This window comes from Oxyura jamaicensis, chromosome 6 (assembly GCF_011077185.1).
Source record: "Oxyura jamaicensis isolate SHBP4307 breed ruddy duck chromosome 6, BPBGC_Ojam_1.0, whole genome shotgun sequence".
NCBI classification, from domain to species: domain Eukaryota; kingdom Metazoa; phylum Chordata; class Aves; order Anseriformes; family Anatidae; genus Oxyura; species Oxyura jamaicensis.
The window spans coordinates 3,745,752-3,769,265 of NC_048898.1; the positions used below are offsets into that span (position 1 = coordinate 3,745,752).

At 36.4% G+C, this 23,514-nt stretch overlaps 1 protein-coding gene and 1 non-coding gene across 5 annotated transcripts in view; both read right to left on the reverse strand.

Moving 5' to 3' along the window:
• Positions 1-600: 600 nt before the first annotated feature.
• The window catches only part of CCAR1 (cell division cycle and apoptosis regulator 1), a 30,070-nt gene continuing 7,156 nt past the window's right edge, over positions 601-23,514 (reverse strand). Inside the window, exons 3-25 of one of the 4 annotated variants that reach the window (XM_035330233.1) lie at positions 23,395-23,439; positions 22,717-22,743; positions 21,542-21,735; positions 20,914-21,028; positions 20,637-20,829; positions 19,347-19,479; positions 18,857-19,018; positions 18,209-18,434; positions 16,814-16,927; positions 15,783-15,949; positions 14,879-15,089; positions 13,991-14,074; positions 13,168-13,353; positions 11,335-11,526; positions 10,529-10,762; positions 10,069-10,180; positions 9,758-9,799; positions 8,285-8,367; positions 7,063-7,209; positions 6,566-6,686; positions 5,757-5,942; positions 5,186-5,391; positions 601-4,281 (exon numbers count right to left, since the gene is read on the reverse strand). In XM_035330233.1, the coding sequence (XP_035186124.1) occupies positions 4,222-4,281; positions 5,186-5,391; positions 5,757-5,942; positions 6,566-6,686; positions 7,063-7,209; positions 8,285-8,367; positions 9,758-9,799; positions 10,069-10,180; positions 10,529-10,762; positions 11,335-11,526; positions 13,168-13,353; positions 13,991-14,074; positions 14,879-15,089; positions 15,783-15,949; positions 16,814-16,927; positions 18,209-18,434; positions 18,857-19,018; positions 19,347-19,479; positions 20,637-20,829; positions 20,914-21,028; positions 21,542-21,735; positions 22,717-22,743; positions 23,395-23,439 (3,240 nt within the window). In that variant the 3' untranslated portion in view covers positions 601-4,221. Of the gene's footprint in view, positions 4,282-5,185; positions 5,392-5,756; positions 5,943-6,565; positions 6,687-7,062; positions 7,210-8,284; positions 8,368-9,757; positions 9,800-10,068; positions 10,181-10,528; positions 10,763-11,334; positions 11,527-13,167; positions 13,354-13,990; positions 14,075-14,878; positions 15,090-15,782; positions 15,950-16,813; positions 16,928-18,208; positions 18,435-18,856; positions 19,019-19,346; positions 19,480-20,636; positions 20,830-20,913; positions 21,029-21,541; positions 21,736-22,716; positions 22,750-23,394; positions 23,440-23,514 lie in introns of all 4 variants that reach the window. The other 3 variants (XM_035330232.1, XM_035330234.1, XM_035330235.1) reach the window with 3 other exon arrangements.
• Positions 16,101-16,164, reverse strand: LOC118169500. Its single transcript, XR_004752163.1, has one exon. It is a non-coding gene; the product is annotated as a small nucleolar RNA SNORD98 (small nucleolar RNA).

Consider the following 23,514-nt stretch of genomic DNA (forward strand, 5'->3'; position numbering starts at 1 on the left):
AAAAAAACAAAAGGCCAACATGGAACAAACAACTCCACTCAACACCACTACCTTGCTCTGTCATTGTTAAGAATAAAAAGAACCAGACTGATAGTGGGCTACATACAATAGCTTGCAGGATTACTGAATCACACCTGAACAGATACCAGTTCTTACAGTTACTGTAGGGTAAATGACGTGAAGCTTCATCATACCTGTTAGAATCTACTTGTTAAAGAGAACACTTGAAACAACAACAGATACAAGAAATCAGAAGCAGCATAGAATTGCAGACTGTTGCAAGATTTCAAAGTAAATTCAGGTTATAAGTATCTGGAAATTCAAAAGCAAAGCTAACCACAGCTGAAACATACAACCTTCAGTGTTTGGTGTGTTGCAGAAATCTAAATTTGTATTCCATATCATAATGTCCTGGTTATGGAGTGGGTGAACAAAACACAGTTTTGCTTAGAAGTACGTTATATCGTTATTAATATTGTATTAATATTAAATAATGTGTAATTAATTTCTAATGCAACACATCTAATGAGACACAATACACAGAAACGTCAGTTTGTTGGGAAAACACTGGCAGTTTTGATAGCCAAGTAGAGGTATTTATTATTTATGCTGTTTTTATTGTTGTACTACACGGCAATATACAAGTTCCAGCTGAATTTCTATTTGAACCATTTCTGCTTTCGGAAAGTGCATTGACCGCGCCACCTACATATTTTGCAATCTATCACTGGCCATGAGACTCAGTCACTAAAAATGAAATATATTTTTAAATATAAACTGCACTGAACAAATGCACTCAAGATTTTAAAACCTGACCTGGGTACACAAAGATTACAGAAGCAAGAGGAAAAAAACACATTTTGTGCACATTTCTGATAAAATTATCAGTGAAAGTTAACCATGTTACATAAATCCAAACAGATACTCAACACAGTACATTATTCAGCAGAAAGATGGACTGAAAGCCATTATCTCTCCCAAAGCAGTTATTTCAGCCTGAACACTGAACATATGTTCGCGGACTCAACTTTATAAAGTTACATTCTGAAATGACTCAATTGTAAATGCTGGATCTGTGGAAACCCACGGTCACCAGACAGCATTCTAACTTCTGCTCCACAGGCCGAGTGAAGGGACGCAGGGAAAACCAAGCAACAACTGGGAAGTGATTCTGCAGCAGTGCCCAGCCAGGTGCTACGGCCACGATACATCAAGCACTAGGTGAGTCAGTAAAACATGTCTCTGTCATGGTAGAACATGCAGTGGTGCTGGATGCAGCTCCATTATCTCCCATGCAATACTCAGCTCTCCAGAAAGCTTTGGCAAAAAATCTCTATTGGTCTTTTTGCCACTGTTGCTATGTAGCACTGAAGCTATGCACCTCTACCTTTTTTATTGCCAGATCAAGCAAAGGGGCATTATTAGAGTCTAGTCCAATCTAGATCATGTTGCACGCAGATGTATCACGTGGAACTTTCTTCCTATCCTTATTCATGGGCATCCATTGGGCTGAGTATCGTGCTGTAAAGGTTCAACTCACTAATTTCATCAGCCTAGAGCAATACAAAAGGGGAAAAAAGTCTATAAACAGATACAATTTTATTTACTGGCTTGTTGTAGCAGTGCTTTCTCTACAGAACAAGGCACTCCTAGATTTGCTACTCTGCATAGAGCCTCTAAGATCATTTTTAAACTACAAACAAATGGGGTGCTTCAACACCGAGAGCACCAACAAGACCTTGCTTCAGCTCTTCTAGCAGCCGTTTGTCAGCAGCCGATACCCAGGGAAAGGCATAGCAGTGGAAAGCCCATGAGATGTGAAGTGTGGACATTAAATGCAAAAACACTGTTCATAAATTAAAACTGATAGAAGATTGCTTCTCCAAACCCCCACTATTGATACTCTATTAGCTTTTTTTGTTATTATTTAAGAACTGCTTACATTCCTAAAATATTACTGAGAAGCTTTAGCTAATGACTAGAATTGACGTGACGTATATACAGAACTTTGTGCCATTTGATAAAGTGACTTTACATGCTGTGAAGCTGTCTCTTTTTCATCAGATTATTTGTCCTTTGGGAGACTGGTCAAGCCCTGTGTAGGTTGTAAAATTTTTCATTTTTTCCCCTTTATTTTTTAACCTTTCATTTTCCTTCCAACATAAATGCAGACTGTACATTGTATTTAAAACACTGTTACATCAAAGCAATATAGAGCAAGGTTACACTAATTCAAGCAATTATTTTTCTTAAATCCTATAAAAATCTGTGTCACTAGCAATTATGTCACAGGGCCACTCAACTCAAACGCAAGATGAGGCCTGCTTTCGTGACAACTGCTTTCCTATCAGCTGTTTAAGGTTTTTTTTTTAAAAAAAACAAACAAAAAAACCACAAAGATTCCAACAGAACTTTCACAGTGAACCTATGAAGTTATCTTATATGCTACAATTTATCTCTTGCATGTTCACATGTACAGCTGAAAATTCCCCATGAAAAAGTTATTTCAAAGTCAGTCCTTTCCTTACTATTTTAAATGGTGCTTGACATATACATGCTGTCAGTCTGTACAAAGGTGAAAAATAGAATTTTATTACAAAAGAATTTCACTTTACACCATCTGTATACCACAGATGATGCTTTTCATAGGATTAATTTATGACCATCCTCACTCACTCTAATGAGATGTTACCTCTTAATTCATAAAGCATGCGTTTTCCGCGTACTTGTACTGAATAAGTAGTGTTTTTATATTAACCCCTACTTTAGTGTGAACAGTTAAGGTATTCCACAGTGACTGAACTGTGATGAATGAGAGAGAAATTTATGCATGTTAATTTAATGAAGAAAGAGACTTGTCTGGCTTCAAAAGGGCCAGCGAAGGAAATAATAAGAGCACCACCTTAGACTCCTTTGAACATCAATTCAGGCATTTTAAGGTGTTTCTCACTAAAGCCATGTGAGCTTTCACATGGGTTATTCATACATATTATGGCACCTGGACTCTCCTAACAGGTATTTAGTTACCTAGGACATCTTGGTTTTAAAAAAAAAAAAAGTCTACTAAAATTAACCATTTCTGTAAGAGAAGACTCCTTTCCCAACCTTCAAAACCCTTAACTTTCCTGGAAGTTGCAACAAAATACCATTGTTCGTGCTTCATCTCATGTAAGTTGCCTTTCACAAATGATGCCACATTACGTTTTAAGCTTAGATCTCTGGTTATCTATGAACACAACAGAAAGGCAGTCTTACCCTCTTTCAACAAAAATTGTCCTGCTCCTTCATAATTATAACATGGAATACTGATACTTGTGTATCTATCACTTTGTTGGACTAGAGTATTTGAAGTAATTACACATACTAGGAAAGAAGTCCAAATTTAATTAAAGGTGACTTACAATGGTAGCATTTTGTCCATGTAAGGCATTAGTCTGACATCTACTGGCCTGGTATCCAACCATACATATTAATACACCGCACTTGTTAAAAAGGAGCATATATATTAATCCAAAGATAAGAACAATTAAGGAAACAAAGATGACATACATTTAAAACAGGCCCATATATTTCCGTATAAATCTCACAACTCTACCAGTATTGTGGTAGGTTTCTATTGCTTTCTTAACTCATATGCAACTCTGAACTACTGTATCTCAGGAAGCTTTATTACAAGCAGCTTTTAGAAAATTACAGGTGGAAGGGAAAAGAAAGTTGTGACAAGTAAAAAAAAAAAAAATCTGAGAAGCTTTTAAAAAAAATCTTTACTTGCAAAATTAAGCAGCATGCTATTTTGTGATTTATATTTGAATTTAAAAAGACTAATTAGACTGAAATAAAAATAAAAACCTAAAAATGGCAATTCTATAAATAATGAAAATTTTGATTTCACTAGACTTTAATGAAAAACATTTGGTAATTAAATACTTGCTACTGTTCATTACGTTGATGAACTTTATTAGGGTTAAAGCTGTAACAAAGTTCATCCTAAAACATTTTGCAATGCAAAATTATTTTCACTCGAGGAGTGTCTCAAATTGAATGCTAAGAATTACAAGCAATCTTCAGAAGCAGACATTCACATTCATAAAACTTTATACATCTTTTGGAACTAAGATATTTATACTACTAAAATCAAACATGCATCACTTCCCATACATTCTGGTATCATGATTTATATTACATTATGTAACACCGTTCTTCTAAACAGCAGCAGTTTTATCATACGTTAGCTCCATTTTCTTTGGATTTCTGATCTCTATCTTCGCTTTTCACAATATCCTTTGAAAGAAAAAAAGGGAGAAGACTCTATGAGTGCTGGAAATTTTATTTTTCATGTGAACTATGAAGTAGTGCAAGACAAAAATAATGCTTGGCTTTAATTTCTAATACTATAGGAACTAGTATCTTACTCTGTTTAGTTAAACCAATTTCAGCATCTTCCTGAAAAACGGAGTAGAAATTAAATGTGACTTAAACAACTGTAAAAAGAAGCACAAAACCATTCCCAGAAGCCCCACTTTATAGTCTAGGCTTTTTTTTTTTTTTTTTCCTTTTTAAAAAGCAAATGAAAACAGTTTCTGCAAGATCCATAAGATTATGGTAACATGTAACAGCTCTAACATAAAATACTTATATTAGTCAAAGATGTCTGAAAGCACTGGGCAAAGGAGACATTTTCAGTTCTGAAGTACTAGACAGAATGAACAAGGATATTTAACTTTGGCTATTTAAGCGTGGAAACAGAGTTATGCAGCTGTAGATTAGCAAGTCTACAACACACAGTGAAGTGCAGGACTGTTTAACGATATGGATGGCAGTTAGATGGCTCCAAGCTATTGCCAGTTTAATAAGCTACAGTGACTTATCACTTGTATCACACAAGAGAAAAGGTCACAAACATTTGGCCTACTTTGTGTGTTTGAGCTTTTGTAGATGTTATATTGCCTTTTCAAAATACATGTAGACTGTGTAGACGTGTAGATTTACAATTTTTTTATATATGTACTTTTAAATTTAAGTCAGAAGCTTGTGTTTCAAGCAAAAAACAACATTGTATTTGTTTTCTTTAAATAATCAGTATTTCTTTGAGCCTCAAACTCAATGTGCTGAGTGTTTTTTTTTTAAATGTATCATTAAGTCTACAGAAAGCTTACAGACAATCAGAAACGAAGGAACATCTAACCTGTTTAAGAACACTCTGTATTTCATCCATAACAGTAGCTAAGTTTTTGATTGTCTTATTCAGCTGACCCTCAAATTGTAAATTTTTATCATCTGAGATTTTCAAGTTCTCTTGCAGCTGACCAAGGTCCTTTTTGACTTCTTTGAGCTCCGTAGACAGACTCTTGTTAGAATTCTCCAGATGCAGTATGGTCTTCTCGTCCTCATCTTAAAGAAAAAAAGTTGGTCACTTCTAACACCATGTACTTCGCATCCTAATATTCCATTACATGCCAACACCTAACTAGTAATTTTGAAAGAACATGAAAGACTGCATTGCATTACCATTTGATAATACTCAATTCTAAATACATTTGAGAGTCTTATATTCAATCTGAATGAAGTCAGAGGATTTCAGCATAGTGACAATGGTATTTCAACTACTGTTGGTATGCAGGTTCAAAGGGTATGGGAAGTAGAAAATACAAGTTTAGAGCATGCAACCACCCAAGCAATCACAGATTAGTTGATCTACTAAAAATGCCTTAGCATCTTGCATCCATGTAAATACCACCTTCAAACCAGTGTCGCACCTGTTTTTTCTTCTAGTAACTGAAGCTTCTGTTCTATCTCTGCCCGCACTCTTTCACTCTTCTCCAGCTTCTGTAAGAGGCTCCCAACATCCACCATAGCGCCATTGTATACAATAAGGCCAACGTTTTCTTCTATAGCTTTTGATTCTTGCTTTATTGTAGGTGATGGCAACAGTAATCTGTTTCCTAAATTAGATTAAGTAGTATTAATAAACAATCATTAACATTTTCAGTCGCCTACAGTTCCAGTGACTAATCTTAAAAGCTTCCTACATGAGTTTAAAAGCAACATCTCATACTAATTCAAAAGCCACACCTTTAACATAACAGAATTACGATCATAATATGGTCTCTTCGTATGTATGGAAAACAACAAAGTTTAGATTCAGTTTTGTTTGTCTACTCCTCATTTCTCTTCTCCCTCCTTACCCAATCACAGCCCCCCAAAAGATTGTGCTGTTTCATGACATTCCTGTATTCTTCCATTCTGCAGTAATTTGTATTCAAAAAATCACTCAGTTCTACTACCTACAGCACTGATCCTCCTGACTGCAGAGCTGCTGCGAACAAAAAGTGTTAACATTAACCTCCTCCTTCCTGTTCCAAGATACTAAGGTTCATCCTGTAAAAGCAAGGTCTGGAAGCCAGAAATACTGAAATTTATGAACCGCTCAAGGTTTACTTTTCAAAACTGGCAGGTACTCTGCAGTTCTGAACTCATTACTGTGAGAAAGCAAACATCTCTGAGCTCTCATATCATTCCAGAGAACTGTTTCTGCGCAAAGTTTGTGCAATACAAAAAATACTACCTAACATATCTTCCTGTAGCTCTTCGGATTCTTCTTGGTTTTCCTCATCTTTAGAAGTATCTGTTAGTCTTCTGTAAAAGCAGGATTCTCTAAGTACTACTTTATTAAGGAGCTTCTTGACCTAAAACGCAACCATGGAAATAAGCACGGTATTACTTAAACACAGAAGTTATATTACCTAAACATAAATGTTTTACCTTGAAAAATTTATTAAAAGAACTCACGCAGATTTTTGGTTTTTAACATACTGAGGATTAAAATGAAAAAAAGCTAGAAAAAAATAATAACCAAACTTGAGACAAAAGCTACATGTGCAATATGGGCATGTTAAAAGCTAGAAATTTTTACCTCTTCATTCCAAAACAGCTTACAAATTATTAAATTAATACTTCACTGAAATACAAAATGGCTGCATAAAAAAAGCAGCAATAGCCTTTAGAAGCTGAACTACATTTCCCCCCTCTATAGCATTCCTGTAATATTGAATAATACAAAACCTGAGCACGTGATAGGTGCAGTCCAAGAGTGTACAGTATCTCCTCCATGTCCTTCTCCAGAAGGTATCCACAATGACTTTGATCGAAATAAACGAAGGCCATCAGAAGGTCCCTATTAACAGTTACCATTTGTGTCTTGTCCTTCTCCTACAGGAAATTAATTATGGGATCATTAGGAAGTTAAAAATACCACCTTCTGTTCCTCTACTAAAAAAAAAAGTAAGCTTTTCAATTAACCAATGTTTTCCTATGTTCATTTTATCATCACTTTCAGTAAAGCCACTAATACAGCTAGCATTTACCTACTGAACTCAGATGTAACATTAGCAAGCTATTTAGGATGAATAATCTTTCAATTATGTAGAAGATTGGCAGCAGGATGCACAGTAACACCGGGTAGACACGGTTTTCCATTTGTTCAAGCTAATATGTCAAAAAGTTTGAAAAATAAACAAAATAAACACAAGTGTAATAGGAAAAATCCCTTCTCTCCTTAGCCAAATATTTTATTGAACATCTATTTTCAAAACAAAATCCCCATAAACATGTAAGGAAAGAGCATCCAGCTCTCACAGCTGAAGCAGTTCTGCAGTCTATGTTTTCCATTAAATTTGTTCCTACATCTCCTACTATTCCTTGAAAAAAATAAAGAGAATCAAACGCTTGTTTTATTCTAGCATTTATGAAGAAAGTTCAAGCACAACAAATCTAACTTATGCTGTTCCTTAATATGAACTATGGAGGCTAGCTACTGGCCTCATGACATATAAAGCATCCGTTTTCCTGCAGGGAAATGTAAAAAATTTACATAATGATTTCAGGTTTTACAATTTAAAAGCCAGTTTATTAATCAAGCTAAGCTTCTGCTTTTGTTATTTATGAATCAGCAGCTGAAAGCCATGGATAAAATAGTCATCCGGCTCTTAGGTCTGCATACCACATTAGTCCTCAGACTTTTCAAACAAATCAGTACCAGATTTGTATAAGAAAGTTTTTCCGAGAGCTTTCACTCAGCAATCTTTAAAACGAAAATAAAAGTAGCTTGTATGCACCTTACCCAAAGCTCACACATGTTCTCTTTTATATATGCATAATGTTTCACTCTAGAAGTGCTAAAGGAAACAAGGAGTGCAAATAGGTCTTACAGTGAAAACAAAGGTAAGCTTTCATTAAGACATCTCTAACAAGGCTCTATGTAGTTGTTAAGAAAAGTATTAATTACTTTATCTTTAGACGACCTCTCTTTGCAATGCCTATTTCCCTCTCTTCTGTCCTCCCGTTTGTTCATTTCCTCTTCATCCCGGTCTATAAGACACAAACAAAATTTAACACACCCACAGCAAATGATTTGATAAACATTACCTCAAATATACACGTTCATTAGCAAGTTCACGTAAGCCCCCTAACACCTGAAAATATTTCCCTCAAAAAGAAAGAACCAATGACAATTATATGAGTCCTGTTATATTTGTTGTTTCTCTCATCTGATTTTAACATAAGACATTTGTCAATTTTATCCTGTACATTCTTATTTATCTCACACACAGGATAGAAGAGCTGAAAGAAATACTAGATCAAAATAAGTTGTGCCAACACCACCATCTAGTTAAGTGGTGTGTCAGAAATTACCACAATTCTTCTTAATTAGGCTTGGCAGAGTCTGCATTCAGCTGTGGTTATTCCTACCAAAATCAGTACCGTTTGCTCTCAAGTATTTTACAATACATTATAAAAACTGTACCAACTATATAATGAAACCCTGTGTTTATACTCATGTGTGAGATATTACTGGTGTATATGATCCTCTACTTTAGATCAAAGTTATGGTTCGTATCACTTTTTAGATATGAAACACAAACTGCACTTTTTTTTTCTTTAAAGGTAGGCAATACAGTAAAACTAAAGATAAAAGAGAAAGAGGAATGTGACAACTGCAGGGACATATGGCATGCAGCTCTGTACCTTATGTACAAGTTTTTGGTCACTGAATCGTGCAAAATTCAGCTTTAAGAAACCGCCCACCTTTTCTTGTGCGGAAAGCTTGGGAAAAAAGCCTACATTTATCTAATTTTGCCAACACGTTTCTGAGAACCACAAAGTTTCTCCTGTATATCTCCACGGTATGTTAAATTGTTCTCACCAAACCTGACTGGGAATGGCACAAGGACAGATCATGGGAAGCAGAAGCACTTTACAGAACAGAGAAGTCCAGGGCACACTCTCCAGGGTCAGGTTATGAGCAATTAAAAGTCATTTTGGAAATAAGAGATTAGCACCAAGTTTTTTAAGGCTGGTGCAGTACTCTGACAAAAATCCAACTGAAAACACTTCTTAGAAAGTGCTGGGACTGCAAATTCAGATTTACATCTCTAGCAAAAACTCTACCTAAGAGGACAAAACCCCACAAAAGTACAAACCAAGAAGTGTCCAGGTGCCTTACACCTTCCCGGATCTCTGAGCCAGGAAGGAAGACTATTGCTGCTCCTAACAGACAGGAAAGTTAATAGTCCCTTTCCCCACGTACTCAGGCAAACAGAACTCCACCCAAACAGAAATCAACTCCTTAGGGCATCACGTAAAGAATCCCATACTACATTGTAGCCTAACAAAAACAGGATGACATTTTAGAACTGATGAATAGGAAAAGTTAGGCACTTAAAAGTGGCTTGGTTTTTCAGAGGTGCCGAATACTCACATCTCCTACTGACTTCAATGGGAGTTGCGAGTGGTCTGCATTCTGAAAAAAATAAAACCACTTCTATATGCATGCCTTACTTTGAGTACCACAGCTACAATTTATATATAGATGATGTTAACAAAACGCCTAACAGAAAGACACTTACATTTTAAGTAGATCTGGTCAGAATTACTGAAATAAAATTAGCGTAATAATGCAATTTTACATTTTCTAGTTCCAGTGCATCTTCCAGCTTGAAAGAAGCTGGCATATGTAGCGGCAATAAAAAAAGCTTAAATGGAAGTCACAAAATCCCTAATTCAAGATACCTTCATCTTCATCTTCAGCATCTTCTGCCTCCATTGGATCATATTCTTCTTGATTATTGTCATCTTCTGTCTCTTCTTCATCTTTACAATCATCTTTCCTTTTATCTTCCCTCTGTAAAAGTTCCTATAAATTAGTCCATTCAGAACTAAAAAAAACAGGAAAGTAAAAACATCACACTAGCACCCCCTCAAAATTCCAGTATGCTTATTATTTCATAGGATCAGAGAATGGTCTGGGTTGGAAGTAACCTTAAAGATCAGCTAGTTTCACCCACCTGCCATGGACAGGGATGCCACTATGATATTTAGTCACATAAGAACACAAACACACACAGAAATTTAAGTGATAAAAGATGAACTGGGGGGAGGGGTGTTAAAATAATACTCAAACACACCAATCAAATTTTTAAATGACTAATTACGATAGAAATGCTAGCTGATATATAAATTAACTGCAGACCTTCTTTTCATCTCTATCTTCCTTTTTATCTTTATCGTCTCCAGATTTTCTCCTCTTAGGTTTTGGTTCATCATTTTCTTCCTCTTTTTCTTCCTTTTTCTCTTTTCGTTCATCTTTTTTGCCTTTTTTGTCTTTTTTGTCCTCCCTCTCTGGGAGAGAAACCAGTGCTTTGTAAATTCTGACACCAAAATCCCTCTGAAGCATTTCATTGAAGAGTTCTGCAAACAATGAAACCTGTGTGTAAAGAAGAACAAAAAGATCTGAAAATGAGTTTTAAAATGCATATTAAGAATTTGTACACTTATGACTAAAAGAAGCCAGCAGGTGTTATCTTACCAAGCTTTCACCGTGTTAGTTTTATGCAGTGATAGACTTCTTACCATTTGTTTTGAATTTGCAAACTTTAAAGAACTTTATACATTCTTCTTTCCTGCACAATAGTAGTTTAGGACCTGGACTAGCTGTGTAAGTTATAAATTCAGCTCCATATCTGAAAACATACACATTTCTTCTAGATGCCACACAGTGACTACATTGCTTTTGTAAACCCTGTACCAAATAGTGGACTACTTTTTCTAGATTTTGCACAAAGAAATTAACCCATTTTACATTATGTTTTCTTGTGTCATGCTGCCATAACTTGCAGAATTTAAGAATACTGCAGTTAGCATAGAATTAAAAAGAAACAAGAACGACTAAATTTACTAGCTATATACTTTTATATTCACTTGCTAGGCATCAGCTTTTTCTTCGATGCAAAAAGCTCACTAAAAAGTAGCTTCAATATGATAGCAGGGCTAAATTACCTCAAAGGAATGTTCTTTATTATCCTCTAATCTATAGTCCAGAAGAACACTAAGTGACATAATGCTACAGTCAAACTTCCCACTCTTTGCTGCCCAGTTAGGATGCACAATGATTGCTGGTTCATCAGGCAAGATGTATCGTCTCTCCCGCCGCTGACGTTCCATTTCTTCTTGACGTTTTCTTTCCTCTTCCTAAATAGGCAAAACAAAACAACATGTAGCATATTCCAAAGTTTCAAAATATTCCCAAGTTTCAGCCTAGAAGTTAGTTTTTAGGACTCACTGCTTTGTAGGAAGTGAAGAAAAGCCTAAGGCTGCTTAATGCAATGAAGATGACGAATTAGACCAGAATTTACAGAATGCATAATGCACCCATTGCCAACACTCACCTAAAAGTGAAGACTGGAAACTTGAGCAACACAAAGCAGGGCATACAGTGTTTAACCACACAGCAACGGGTATCTCCCAACTATTTAATGGTGCTAACTGCAGCATGTTTACTTAACATTGGAAGGAACCCAACTAGTTCACTTCAAGAAATGGTATACAAGCTAGTAAAGGAGTCAGTGCTCTGGACAAGAATTTTGTTTGGGTGTTTATAGAGCTGTACGGGGAAGTCCTACTATACATAAGAACAGTCAAGGTTTCTACCATAATCGTCCCAAAGATATCCAATACTGCTTCAACAACTGGCAGGTTACTACTCACCCAGAAATCTTGGTTACAAGAAATGCAATCTATAGATACAACTGATATAGATTAAAAAAAAAAACAGGAGGAGTGGTGGTGTTAAAAAAAAAAAAGGTAAAATACCAAACAGCTTATTAATTGCCAAGACAGGAATATTACATTCTTATGAATATGGAAATCACAGAAGAGATTAAGCTTTCTGAAAAGCAAACACGATCCAACCTGCCTACTCCTAATCTTAAAATGATAGATTTGGCAAGGAACTCCAAGACAGTTTTCTTCCTCCAAGACATGTGAGAAAGAAGCAGCTGAAAGAATTAGCAAGTGCATGGCCTCTGCTCCACCAATAAACAAAATGTTTACAGACAGAACTAAAATTTCAAATTATCCCATGCTGGCCTGCAGGTAGGAACACACAAAAAGGCAGGTTTAGAAGCAAGTATGGATAATGTTTTGTTACATTTATGCCTTTCTGTTGTTGGGCTTTGGTGTTATTGCACAGATCTTGTTCACCCTCATAAAATATCAAAACAGACTAAATAATATCAAAACTATCAACTGCAAAACTGGGAAACCTCAATGCACAAGAATTTTATCCGAATGTGAAAAGTAAGGTTTCATTATACAGAAAAACACGAACCCAAGCAAACCACTAGCCTCGTGAAGAAATTTGACCCTTTGAGATACCAAAACATTTACAGATCAAAATAAACATTGCAACACAAATCCCTTAAGGCTTGCACGTCAATAAAAGCCAACACAGCTAGGCAGCTACTCTTCATCTAAGTTTAAGAAGTTAAGATCTTGTTAAATGTGCTCACCTGTTCAGAAGGGAGCATGTTTTTGCTGGGGAGTTTGGGATTTTTTTTTCCTTACACTTAAGGTCCAACATTAATTCAAACACCCTTAACAGAGTTGCACATTTCAGCTGACTTTGCTGCTACAGGAATTCAAGCTTGCCAAGATTTTGTTCCAATTCAGTAGTTCAAGTTACAGCATGAGTTCCCAGTAGTCATCTGAGAACTACAAAATCTCAGCAAGGCATCATCCTGTACTTTTTTAACTTAAATTTTTACACAATTTTTTATATATAATAATTTATGTACGTTTAAAGACTTAAACCAAGCATGTCCAAAACCTAACCTCTTTGTCATCTTCAGATTTCCTATCCTCCTCCTCTTCCTCTTCTTTCTCAGACTTCTCTAGCTCCTTTTGCTCTTCTTTTTGTTCCTCTACTTTCAGCTGCTTTGTCAGTCGAGCTATCAACTGAGATTTCAGTCCTTTAGAACTAAGGGTTCGACTTTCTAATTCTTTTCGAAGGTCGTTTACCTGGTAAATAAAAGATCTGTAAGTGGTATCAACCAGCAACATTGCAAAACATAGGATTAGCAGAAAACGTAAAGTAAAAATTAAAGTAAGATCAATGAAAACTCAACTGCAATTTTTAAAGCTGTACTGTACAACGCTAGTATTTACTAGTATAAAACATACTACATTTAAAGTCATGTTCTCCCCAAAGAACTCTTTTTTGAGGGACGTCATAGAGGCAGGGAAGAGATTTGGCAGTATAAGGCTATTATTTCTATTGCATAAATTGTTTATTAGGTTTTTGTACCATTATTGCCTTTTTAAACATTAAAGTATTTTAGCCCCCACGTTTTTAATATAAGTAGGTATGACCAGATGACCGCCAAACTTTCATTTTCCAGTTAAACACTATCATATGGGATACATTTTAATTGTACAAAGTTCAGAAGTTCACAATAGCTCCATTTATCTGTATTCACCTATTAAAATCAGAAGCCACATTCTCATACTGTGATGTCATACATAATACCTACAAAACCAACAAGGAATATAAAACACTACTATTTTTTTTCCTCAGTTAAGGGAAAGACAGCTGTATTTCAGGTCCTGCTTTAAAAAAGAAAGCGTATGATGGAAACAAGTTTAAAAATGTAGTTACCTTCATTGTTTTGGGATCCAATTTAGACCAGTGTGTAGGCGTAGAGATCTCCTTAGCTTCTCCATCATCCTTTTCCTCTTCATCCTGACAAATAAAATTTAAAAATTATCATTCAGAAAGCTTGAAGGTATTTCAGTCATTTTTAAAATTCTGTTGCTGATCTGTGCAAGGTCACAACTGTTTCAGACAGTCTTCTCCTAAAGTTATTGTTTAGACAAGTTCACACACACATTCTACCACTTTTTAAATGATCAGTGCCACTCAGCCAATACAAGCCAGATCTGTGGAACACAAAAGGGTGAAAAGCAACACCACAAAGAATATCGGGGTTACAAAGACACTGCTGGTCTCCATTAACCACACAGTGTGTGATCTTCCCCCGGATTTTAAATCCCCCAAATTACTCTTTGTTCAGTCAGACTTTCCCTTATTCCAAGATGTTGATCAGCCACATGGCCTGAAATTCAGATGTTTCAGACTAGCGTTCGTTCAATTTCAAATAGCACAATTAGAACTGGCCACAAGAGAGAATTTAGAAATTTTAGAAAATGGCAAAATGTTTAAAGACAGCTATTCATAAACTGCATCTCACTCAACAACTGGTCCCAGATTCCAGCAACTATTTCTACAGTAAAAAATTTTCTGCGCATCATAAGCACAATTTTATTCCATTTGTGATATCGGCATACGCATTTAAAGTTAGTAAACTAGCTGAAATAAAAATAAAAAACAACATTCACTACACTGCTGAAAGCTGGTTTACCAGTCATTGTTACCAGTTATGTTCTTCCTATGTATGTATGTTGTGTAGTATGTGATGTGCATTTTGTGCCTGTGTTCCTGTGCCTGTGAGAAGCAGAAATAGAAAAAGGGATTAGCGTTCAGTGCCTGTTCTCCATCAGCCTCCTTGCGTTCACCCTGAAGCTTCTCGACCAGCTGCTGCTTGTATCCTCGGGAGAGGGTTTCCCACTCTGAGCGGGTGGGAAGGCAATGCCAAACATCCGGGAAAAATAAAACCACTGTCTCCACATGAGCTGGAACTGTACGCCCCTTGTGGGTCTCCTCAGGGCGATGGTAGCGAATCTCTGCAAAACGGTACCTGTCGCAAGGGAAGAAGCATGTTGGAAAAAAAATTCTACAATACATTTTAAAGAGCCTAGATCACTTGTAGCACATCAAGTAAAGAAATTTTGCTGCAAGACCTTGAAGTTTATCTAAAGAAAAAAATTATGGAAGCCATATTTTCTCTTTCAGTACATTTGTAAAAACGTATCACAATTGCAAAGGAAAAAGACTACCGAAATCCTGTTTTACATTACTTAGCGCACATAAGTCTAATGCGCAACTAGGAGGCACTGAAGCACTTAAAATTTAGCTTACAGTAGACTTTTCTTATACTAGTAAAATTGCTCTAAGTGTTAATACGGGACAAAAACTCATCAAGAGAAAATATGGCTATATAACCAACAGCTAATTTATAACGAAAGAACAATGAAATGAAGTTCTCTTGACGATCTTCTCCAGCTATGCATAAAATGAGAAATATTTTCAACACACATTCATTAAAAATTACAGCATAACACATCAAAATAAGTTCAGAATCTTTAATTAGTCCTTAATGCATTCAGCACAGTTGGCACCAATCGAGCTTACTACAAAAACAGAACACCCTTTGAGTAGTTTACCTGTGCTACCAACAGCAGCTGACAAAGAAAAAGATGTTTCTTTTCTTAATTTTTCATAATAGAGAAGTACTTCTATGGTGTACTTTACGTTGCAGTACAGTACTTACCATTGTGTGCACACACTTAAGTCAATCCCTGTAAGAGCCTTGCAACAACGAATAGCCGTCTTTATCAGCACGGAAGGGTCCTTTTCTGGATCAGGTCCATCCAGTGATGGGGACCAGTGTCCTCCAATAGCCATAGCTTCATCTTTGCCTTTCATACCCACTAAAAACTAGACAAAAAGAGTCTTCTGAATGTTCCCCTGCTAGGGGCAAAAAGTCATCTTCCCAAAGTGTAAAGAATATTTCATAGCACACACACTGAAATCCGTGAGCAAATTGCCACGTTATTTTGAAATCTGAAAATGAAAGTCAGTCAAGAAAGAGTTCAGTTATTTTTTTCCACAGAGTATTTCAGAAATGGAATAGGTTTAAAACATCATCACTCATTCTTGTTTGCAAGACTTTCCATCTAGTTTCTTTATTGGTAGAGGTTTTTCCCTTCGCAATTAAAAGCCTTCTAACACAGAAGATAAACACACTATTTTAAATGGCATCTTAAATCCAATAAACAGATTTGTAGATGTTCCTGCTTAAAAGTGACAAAGGACAGCTACAAAAGATAAGACCGCAAGAGCATTATATCTATAGATTCAAGCACTCCCATTGGCTTTAAGATGATGGAGTTTAATTGAAAAAGAACAAATGTGTTGTCTTGAAACACCACAGCACTTACAGGTTGTTCAACTTAACAACTGTTAAATTTAAATACAATAGTTACTTAACTGTTGCTTCATTTGTATTCTCGTCACAGCTGAACCCTTAAAAAGGTTTAAGTGCTTGTAAAAAGAGACTAACGGTTAATTAAATAAACAGGTTTCTCCAAATATCTATGGTTTAAGTGGAAGAAAGCAGTAAATATGAAAGCAATGAAGATAAAGCTCCACTGAATTGAAGAAATGACAAACGAGATCTCTTCAAAGTAAAACTGAAGCCATCGCTTAGCTGCCTACAAACTCTTCCCTTACCAACAAATACTTTACAGCTCTATAACCAACCTTCATTGCCAAGAGTATCTGGCAGTGAAGCATATTTACCTTTACAAGTCTAGCAGGATGCTGAAATCCGTCACGAAGTTCTTGGGGATCTTCAGCCAGCGCACACGACTTGTGGTAGAGATCCTCCATGCTGGGACTAGCCATCAACATCACCTGGTGTGTAAATGAGATGAGTCTTGTGAAGGCCTCCCACTAAAACTGGTGAACAATGACCACAACTTGCAAACACATATATACCAATACTTCTCTGAATGTCACCAAAAAAAATCAGAATAAGCTAAAAGGAAATTGCAGAACTGAGGCTTAAAGTGCCTGCCAAGGAGCTCTTTCACTCCCTCACCACTTGAAATGCATGCAATGTGCGATTTTACAAAAAGACAAACCAACTGAAAGCATATAAAAGCAACATGCAGAATTGCTACTCTGCTTTGCATGTTACCGCTGGGTACCAAATAGCCAAGAAGCACACTGAGTACATTTCTGGTTCCCGTAACCGACTTCTTCCATTTTGTCACAATCACAAGAGAGCCGGCCGACACTCATCTGCATCTTCTTAGCATCCCATTGGCCCTGCCAAATCTAACAAGCTTACTTTATAATCTAAACAGCTTAATATTATGAAACTGGATGCTATTTCTTAAGATACTGAATATATTTTAAAGCTCAACTTTCTGAAATGGAGCTCTTGCTCTGCATCAGGAGAATTAAAAAAAAAACAAACACGACAGTACATCTGATACTTGAGCCAAGGCTTCAGACTTTTTATAGACAGTAAAGTAACTCTTCCAAAAATACAAGGGTTAAAGGCAGTTTTGTTTCTAAATTTATCTTTAACGTTAAACACTTCTAGAACAGATTGACTTAGAAATCTCAGACCCATTTTAATGGAAGAGCTAACACACAGAAGGGTTTTAGGGAGATTCTTTTTGACCCTAAGGTCCTTTACACGTCATTATGGCCCCTTGTGCAACATTTTTTGAGATTCCTATAATCCTCCTCAATCTACTTTCCATCAAATGGTAAAGATTGAAATGAATCTGAAAGGAGTAAGAGAAAAAACATCACTAAGTGGAATAGCACCAACTGCCCAGAAAGGACACAAAGGAAAACAAGACTCCATTAACTGTTCGGAGTGAATTGCCTAGGAAACACATTCAGAGATCCCGCAGAAGATGTCTTTCTTTCCTGGGTGCAGAGAATGGAAAATAGATCTCAGTAAAAACAAGACATAGGACAGCTCTAGTAACAGGAAAAACTGAATTTCTATCATGATTCTACCAAGCTCTACCTACCTGCTCTTTACTCAAAGGATTAAAATACTGTATTTTGCACAGATCATTAAAAAAAAAAACAGTTCAATTATACTCAACTTTTTACTCTATTGGCAAAAAAAGAAATGTAATGAAGAGTTTTAATACTGGAAACTGTACAAACCTTTGCACTGTACAGATGATCAGCATCAGGTGGATCAAGGACAGCAGCGTTTTTATCTATAGGATCTACTTCTCTGTGCATTACGTAGAAATTACAGTAGTTTCCCAGCTGAAATGGTCTAGACATAGGGAAAGCATCCACCCATGTAAACTGTGCATCAAAGAAATCACTTGGGATATACAAGTTCTGGTAACGCCTCCTCAGCTCCATCATATCACAGCTGCGACTGAAATAAACAACATTATTTGAAAGATACAGCAATAAAAATTATTAAAAAGAAGTACATCATTAGGAGGTATATTCATTGGAAACATCTAGTGTATATTTAAAACTGTGTGCACTCATGTGTGTGTACGAATTCAGAGTAATATATTTAAAGGTCACGTATTAAGGATTACAAACGCGTAACCACTAAGCATTCTTCTAATTAAGGTGTCTACAAATTAGGGAATATTTATTAAACAGCGTTATAAAAACGTTTTGCAGTAGCACACAAAACCAACAAAACCCAGAAAGTTTCATATACAAGGTTCTCAGCCATTACATGAACTTCCTTTTAAAGTTATGATCATCATTTAACACTCACAGTAGTTCGTGCCCACTATTAAAGCAAGATCTTTAAGTAAAAATTTGGTTCTGTAAACATACCAGTCCAATGAAAACTTGGAAAACTGAACTGTGTAACGAGGAACAACACGTCGTGGTCTTCGAGGTGACCTCTCCCTCTCTCGCCGAGGTGATCTCTCTCTGGAGCGTTTTCTCTGGGGTGATCTTTCCCGAGACCTACGTCTCTCTCGTTCTCTTTCACGACTTAAAAAAAAATACACAGACAAGATATAAGTATTTTTGCATGCTGTTAACACATAAAGCTTTCTAGTACAACAGAAGCTAGACTTCTCAGACATGGTTCACAGAACAGAAAGGAGAAATTCCTCACCGTTTGTTTCAGTACATTCTTTACAGGAGAGACTGATAATGCAATTCTTTCATTTCAGACAGAAAAGAACAACTGTTCACCAACATGTAACGGTAAAAACACTTGGGCGTATCACTGACTCAGTCCGGTGCAAGCAGCTCAGCTCTGTTAGACTAGATTGTAATCAAAGCATTCTACAAAGACCTGTTCCCAACAGCGTACCTCCTGTCATCTTTTCGATTTGGCATAGGGTCTCCTCCTCTGTCATTCCTCCCAGAAAATCTGGATGGGGGGTCTAGTCTTCGAGCTGGTTGAGGCTGTGAGACTAGACGAACAGGGGGCTGTAATAAACCACCTGAAACAAAAACATACGGCATCAACACATAACGGGACAACTGCCTACTCTTGGTCACCAAAAACACAGCAGCTTTACAGCTGGCTGTTTCCCTTGTGTACATGTTCTAAAATAACTCGAGTCAGTAAGTCTATCGCTTAATGTCCTCCTCAAGAAACAAGAGACCTACACTCTTCTTCACTGATACAAACTGAGACTCAACGATTTAAAAAACAGAAATTGTTTTGAAAGCATCTTTTTAACATGGAAGCTAACCCAAATCTAAGCACACAGAAGTTACTAAGTAAACAACAAAACCCTCTTTTGGAAAAGTAAAGGTTTTAAGATATATATAGGCTACTTGCTTACAGAAATAAAATGTAAAATTTCTTCTTGATTCTATTCATAGGTAAAATAATTAGCTTCTTGTAAAAATTACTCTTATTATCCTGCTGCACTAATTCCCCAAAACATATTTCTGCTCTCTCAAGACAGCACATGCTTAAATGACTGTTTGTAAATATGGCAAACATTGCCAAAGACTGATGAACACTTAGGACTAAATTAGATTTTAATAAGCATTTATCCAAAACAGTTCTGCTTGGGTGATCTTCTCCCTTTGCTTTTATTGTGGGTGAGAAGATAATGTCTTAACTGTGTCTTATTATTATCAAGTCTATTACTGATTTGTCAGCCACCCAAAGTTCAATTGACACAACAGCCTTTGTTTCAGATTTGTTATGGTCACCAATATTTATTCTTGCAAATGTCAACTTGGCTGACTAAATGAAACAAAAACAAATACAGAATAACAGTTTTAAGAATAAAACTATGCAAAACCTAATTTTGTTGAACATTCCAAATTATGAAGAGCTACACTGGAATTATTTCTGTCAACTCTGCAAATTGTCTGTAAAAGCATCTACATAAATACTACATTGAATTTACTTCCAGATTATGAAAACTTCATAGGAATGACAAGAGTCCACAGGAATGTCAATAACCACATGATTCCTGAGCTAGTGCAGGCAACAGGCCTTGCATATACCTGCAGAAAAGATGCAGGCTAAAACTGAAAAATAGTGACCTTGCCCTTCTAGAGGATCCTTTCCTCATTACTTCACCTGTTAATTCAGTCAGACTAGGCACAAAAAGGACTTAGCACACTAAAGTCCTACCTTTCTGCTGCGGCTGCTGCAGCAATGGCTGAGGCTGTGTCTGAAGCAAAGGCGTGATTGAAGCTGCCGATATCTGTGCTTGCAACAAGGACTGTGGCTGCGGCTGGGCCTGAACACCGAATGCTGTCTGCTGCGCAATAGGCTGAAGAACTGCTGGAGGTGTCTTGAGCAACGGCTGAGCCTGTGTCTGGTTCTAACAGGAGAAAAGAAAATGAGTTGTGAACGAGCTTAAACCAGAAGCAGTCAGGACAAGCAAAACCGGGTAAACTCCATATACCTGATTTGGAAGCGTCTGGATCCTCTGTGCGTTCCATTTGAATGGCATATTAGGATTGTAAGTAGCTTCTACCAAAACTCTGTCACCCACTTGAGGTGTCTTTCCTTTAACAGCACTGCAAACATGACAAAAAACGCATTGAGAGAGCTTTATTTAGCTACAGATGCTATTTTTACATTTGCAAGCTATGTTTAAAGTTGTGGGAAAGTAGACAAAGTTCACTAAAAAAAGCTTATAGGAAGAGCATCTACCTTTGGTTCGGAATGCAAAGGAATTTAATACCTGTTGTTGGCCCTAACAAGGAAGTTCCCTAAACGATATTGAGGTAAGATAGGCAGATAGCAAAATACATGCGTTTAATCACACATAAATTCCGCCATTTCATATTACAAGGAGCTTATTACCTTCCACATCTCTTAACTTTGGGTTTTGCATTAAGAAAACTCAAAATTCCACAGAAGGAACTCACGCCTACTAACTTACCCACCATCTGATTTTCAGTGTTGACAGAGAAAATGTAACTGCAGGGACTACCAGGGGAGGCACAGAATTATAATGCAGTCATCTAAACCTCTTCTCTAGGGAGGGAATCACAGAACACATCTGCAGACAACTATTTACACCTTACCTAAGTTGAAAAAAGACATCTTCATCCACAAAACCAAAGGTATCATGTAGTTTAGTAACCACCCCAGTGAAGACACGCTGCTTTTGTGGCTGTGTTTGCTGCTGACTTGAGCGGGGTGCTGGATAAGAAACTGTTATCTGGGCTGCTGGTTGAGGAGTAGATAGGCTAAGACTGGTAGGTAGTGCAACAGCTGGCTGTAAGCAAAATAAAACAAACTATGAATCTTATAACCAGCTGACATACCTGCAAGGAACAGATCTTTTACTCGTGGAGAGAGGAGTTGATAACGTCTCTAAGGCAATTATTCTGAATGGAGATTTTGAGAATGTGGAAGGTTGTTTTTTTGTGTGTGCGCCTTTTTTTTTTTAAAAAAATATTTCTTTGCTACTTTGAATGAAGATTGGCTTTGTCTATCCTTTTCTTTTTTAAAGAAGTCACTTTTCCCCACATATGCACATTTTCTAGAAAAAAAATAAGACTTCCTTATTGTTTACAGGTAACTGACGCAGTGGGCTGAAGAGGAGATAAATTCCCATCTCTGCTAGGAATAAGCGTAGAGATTTCTCCATCTGTATCCCAACTGTACTGTCAAAAGAGTTAGTAAGGGTTGAGGCTAACAAGAACCCTTCTGTAACTCCAGTTCATGTGCTTGCCTTCTTATTAAATCAGAATAAGGAGGCAAAATACAAGCTTTACACAATAAAATAGTGAAATTAATTCAGCTATTTTTACCTCAGTTCTTTTCAAAGCATGTTTTTGTAAGTGAACAGCACGAGAGCAGCTTGCAGTGTGTTGAATGGTTTCATGTTTTAAGCTTGTCAAGCTCAGCGAGATTCTTTTTAAACTCTACATATCTGTACTGCAGCAGTGTTAGCACAAAGTTAAATTCCTTTCTGAAGGAGATTTTTGTTGCTACTTACTGCAAAATAACTGAATACTTGAAGTTCAAACCAAAAAAAAAAGCGCTCAACACACATTTCCTTCAAGATTAAGGAAAAGCGGTTGTCATTCAATTTTTGAAACCAAGGCTAAGCATATTTTAACATCTGGATAAAATAAACCTGTACCAATAAAATGTTTCATATTAGTTCTTTTTACGATTAAAACGTCACAAATTTGCCCTCTTGCATTATCTGTGTTTGGGGATGAAGACCAAACAATAAAACCAAACTAACCTGCGTTAAAATGGTCTGCTGAGGTTGCTGCAACTTAAAATAAATAAAGTTATAAATTAATTTTATATGGTTAAGGAAATTGTACAATTTTACCTCCTCTTTACAAGTAAGAGTTTTTTTGTTTAATGTGAGTCAGTTAATAGTCCTTTTAGGTTTGGTCATTTCAGTGGTTTGCTTATTCATAAAGTTATGCTCATTTGGTTAATTTTAAGATTGTGTAACCTAGATTTATTCGGTAAGCAGAAATGCAGTTTTCTTGCAACTGATAGTTACTAGGAATATCAAAAAAAGTTTTGACAACTGGAGAAGCTTATGCCTCTAATTTCCATATCCTTTCTCAAAATCCTGTAAATTCAAAGACCATAAAAATATGTAAAAGGGAACTTTTTTTGGACAGCATCTTTCCAGCAGTTAAAATACACGGCCCTGATTAGAGCAAAGTTTAGAAGGAATCATGTACACATATAGATTTTTGATTTCCTTTTTGCATGAAGGTAGACAGGCTTCCATTCTGGATACATCTCTCCAAGTTTGTAAACTTCAAGCTCTCTTTCACTACAAAAAAATATTAGTTTAACAACTTCCCACATAAGGATGATTTTGTAGACAAATCCTACAAGGCACATAACCAACAGTATTTTTAGAAATTGTGATGTACACAGTAAGAATCAGACAAACCTGTTGCTGTACACTATAGAGAGTCTGCTGAGGCTGTGAATATTGCTGAAACAGATAAAAGCAGAATATCTCATAAACAGAAAGCATTAGTGTCCCCAAAACACCAAATACAAGCTAGCT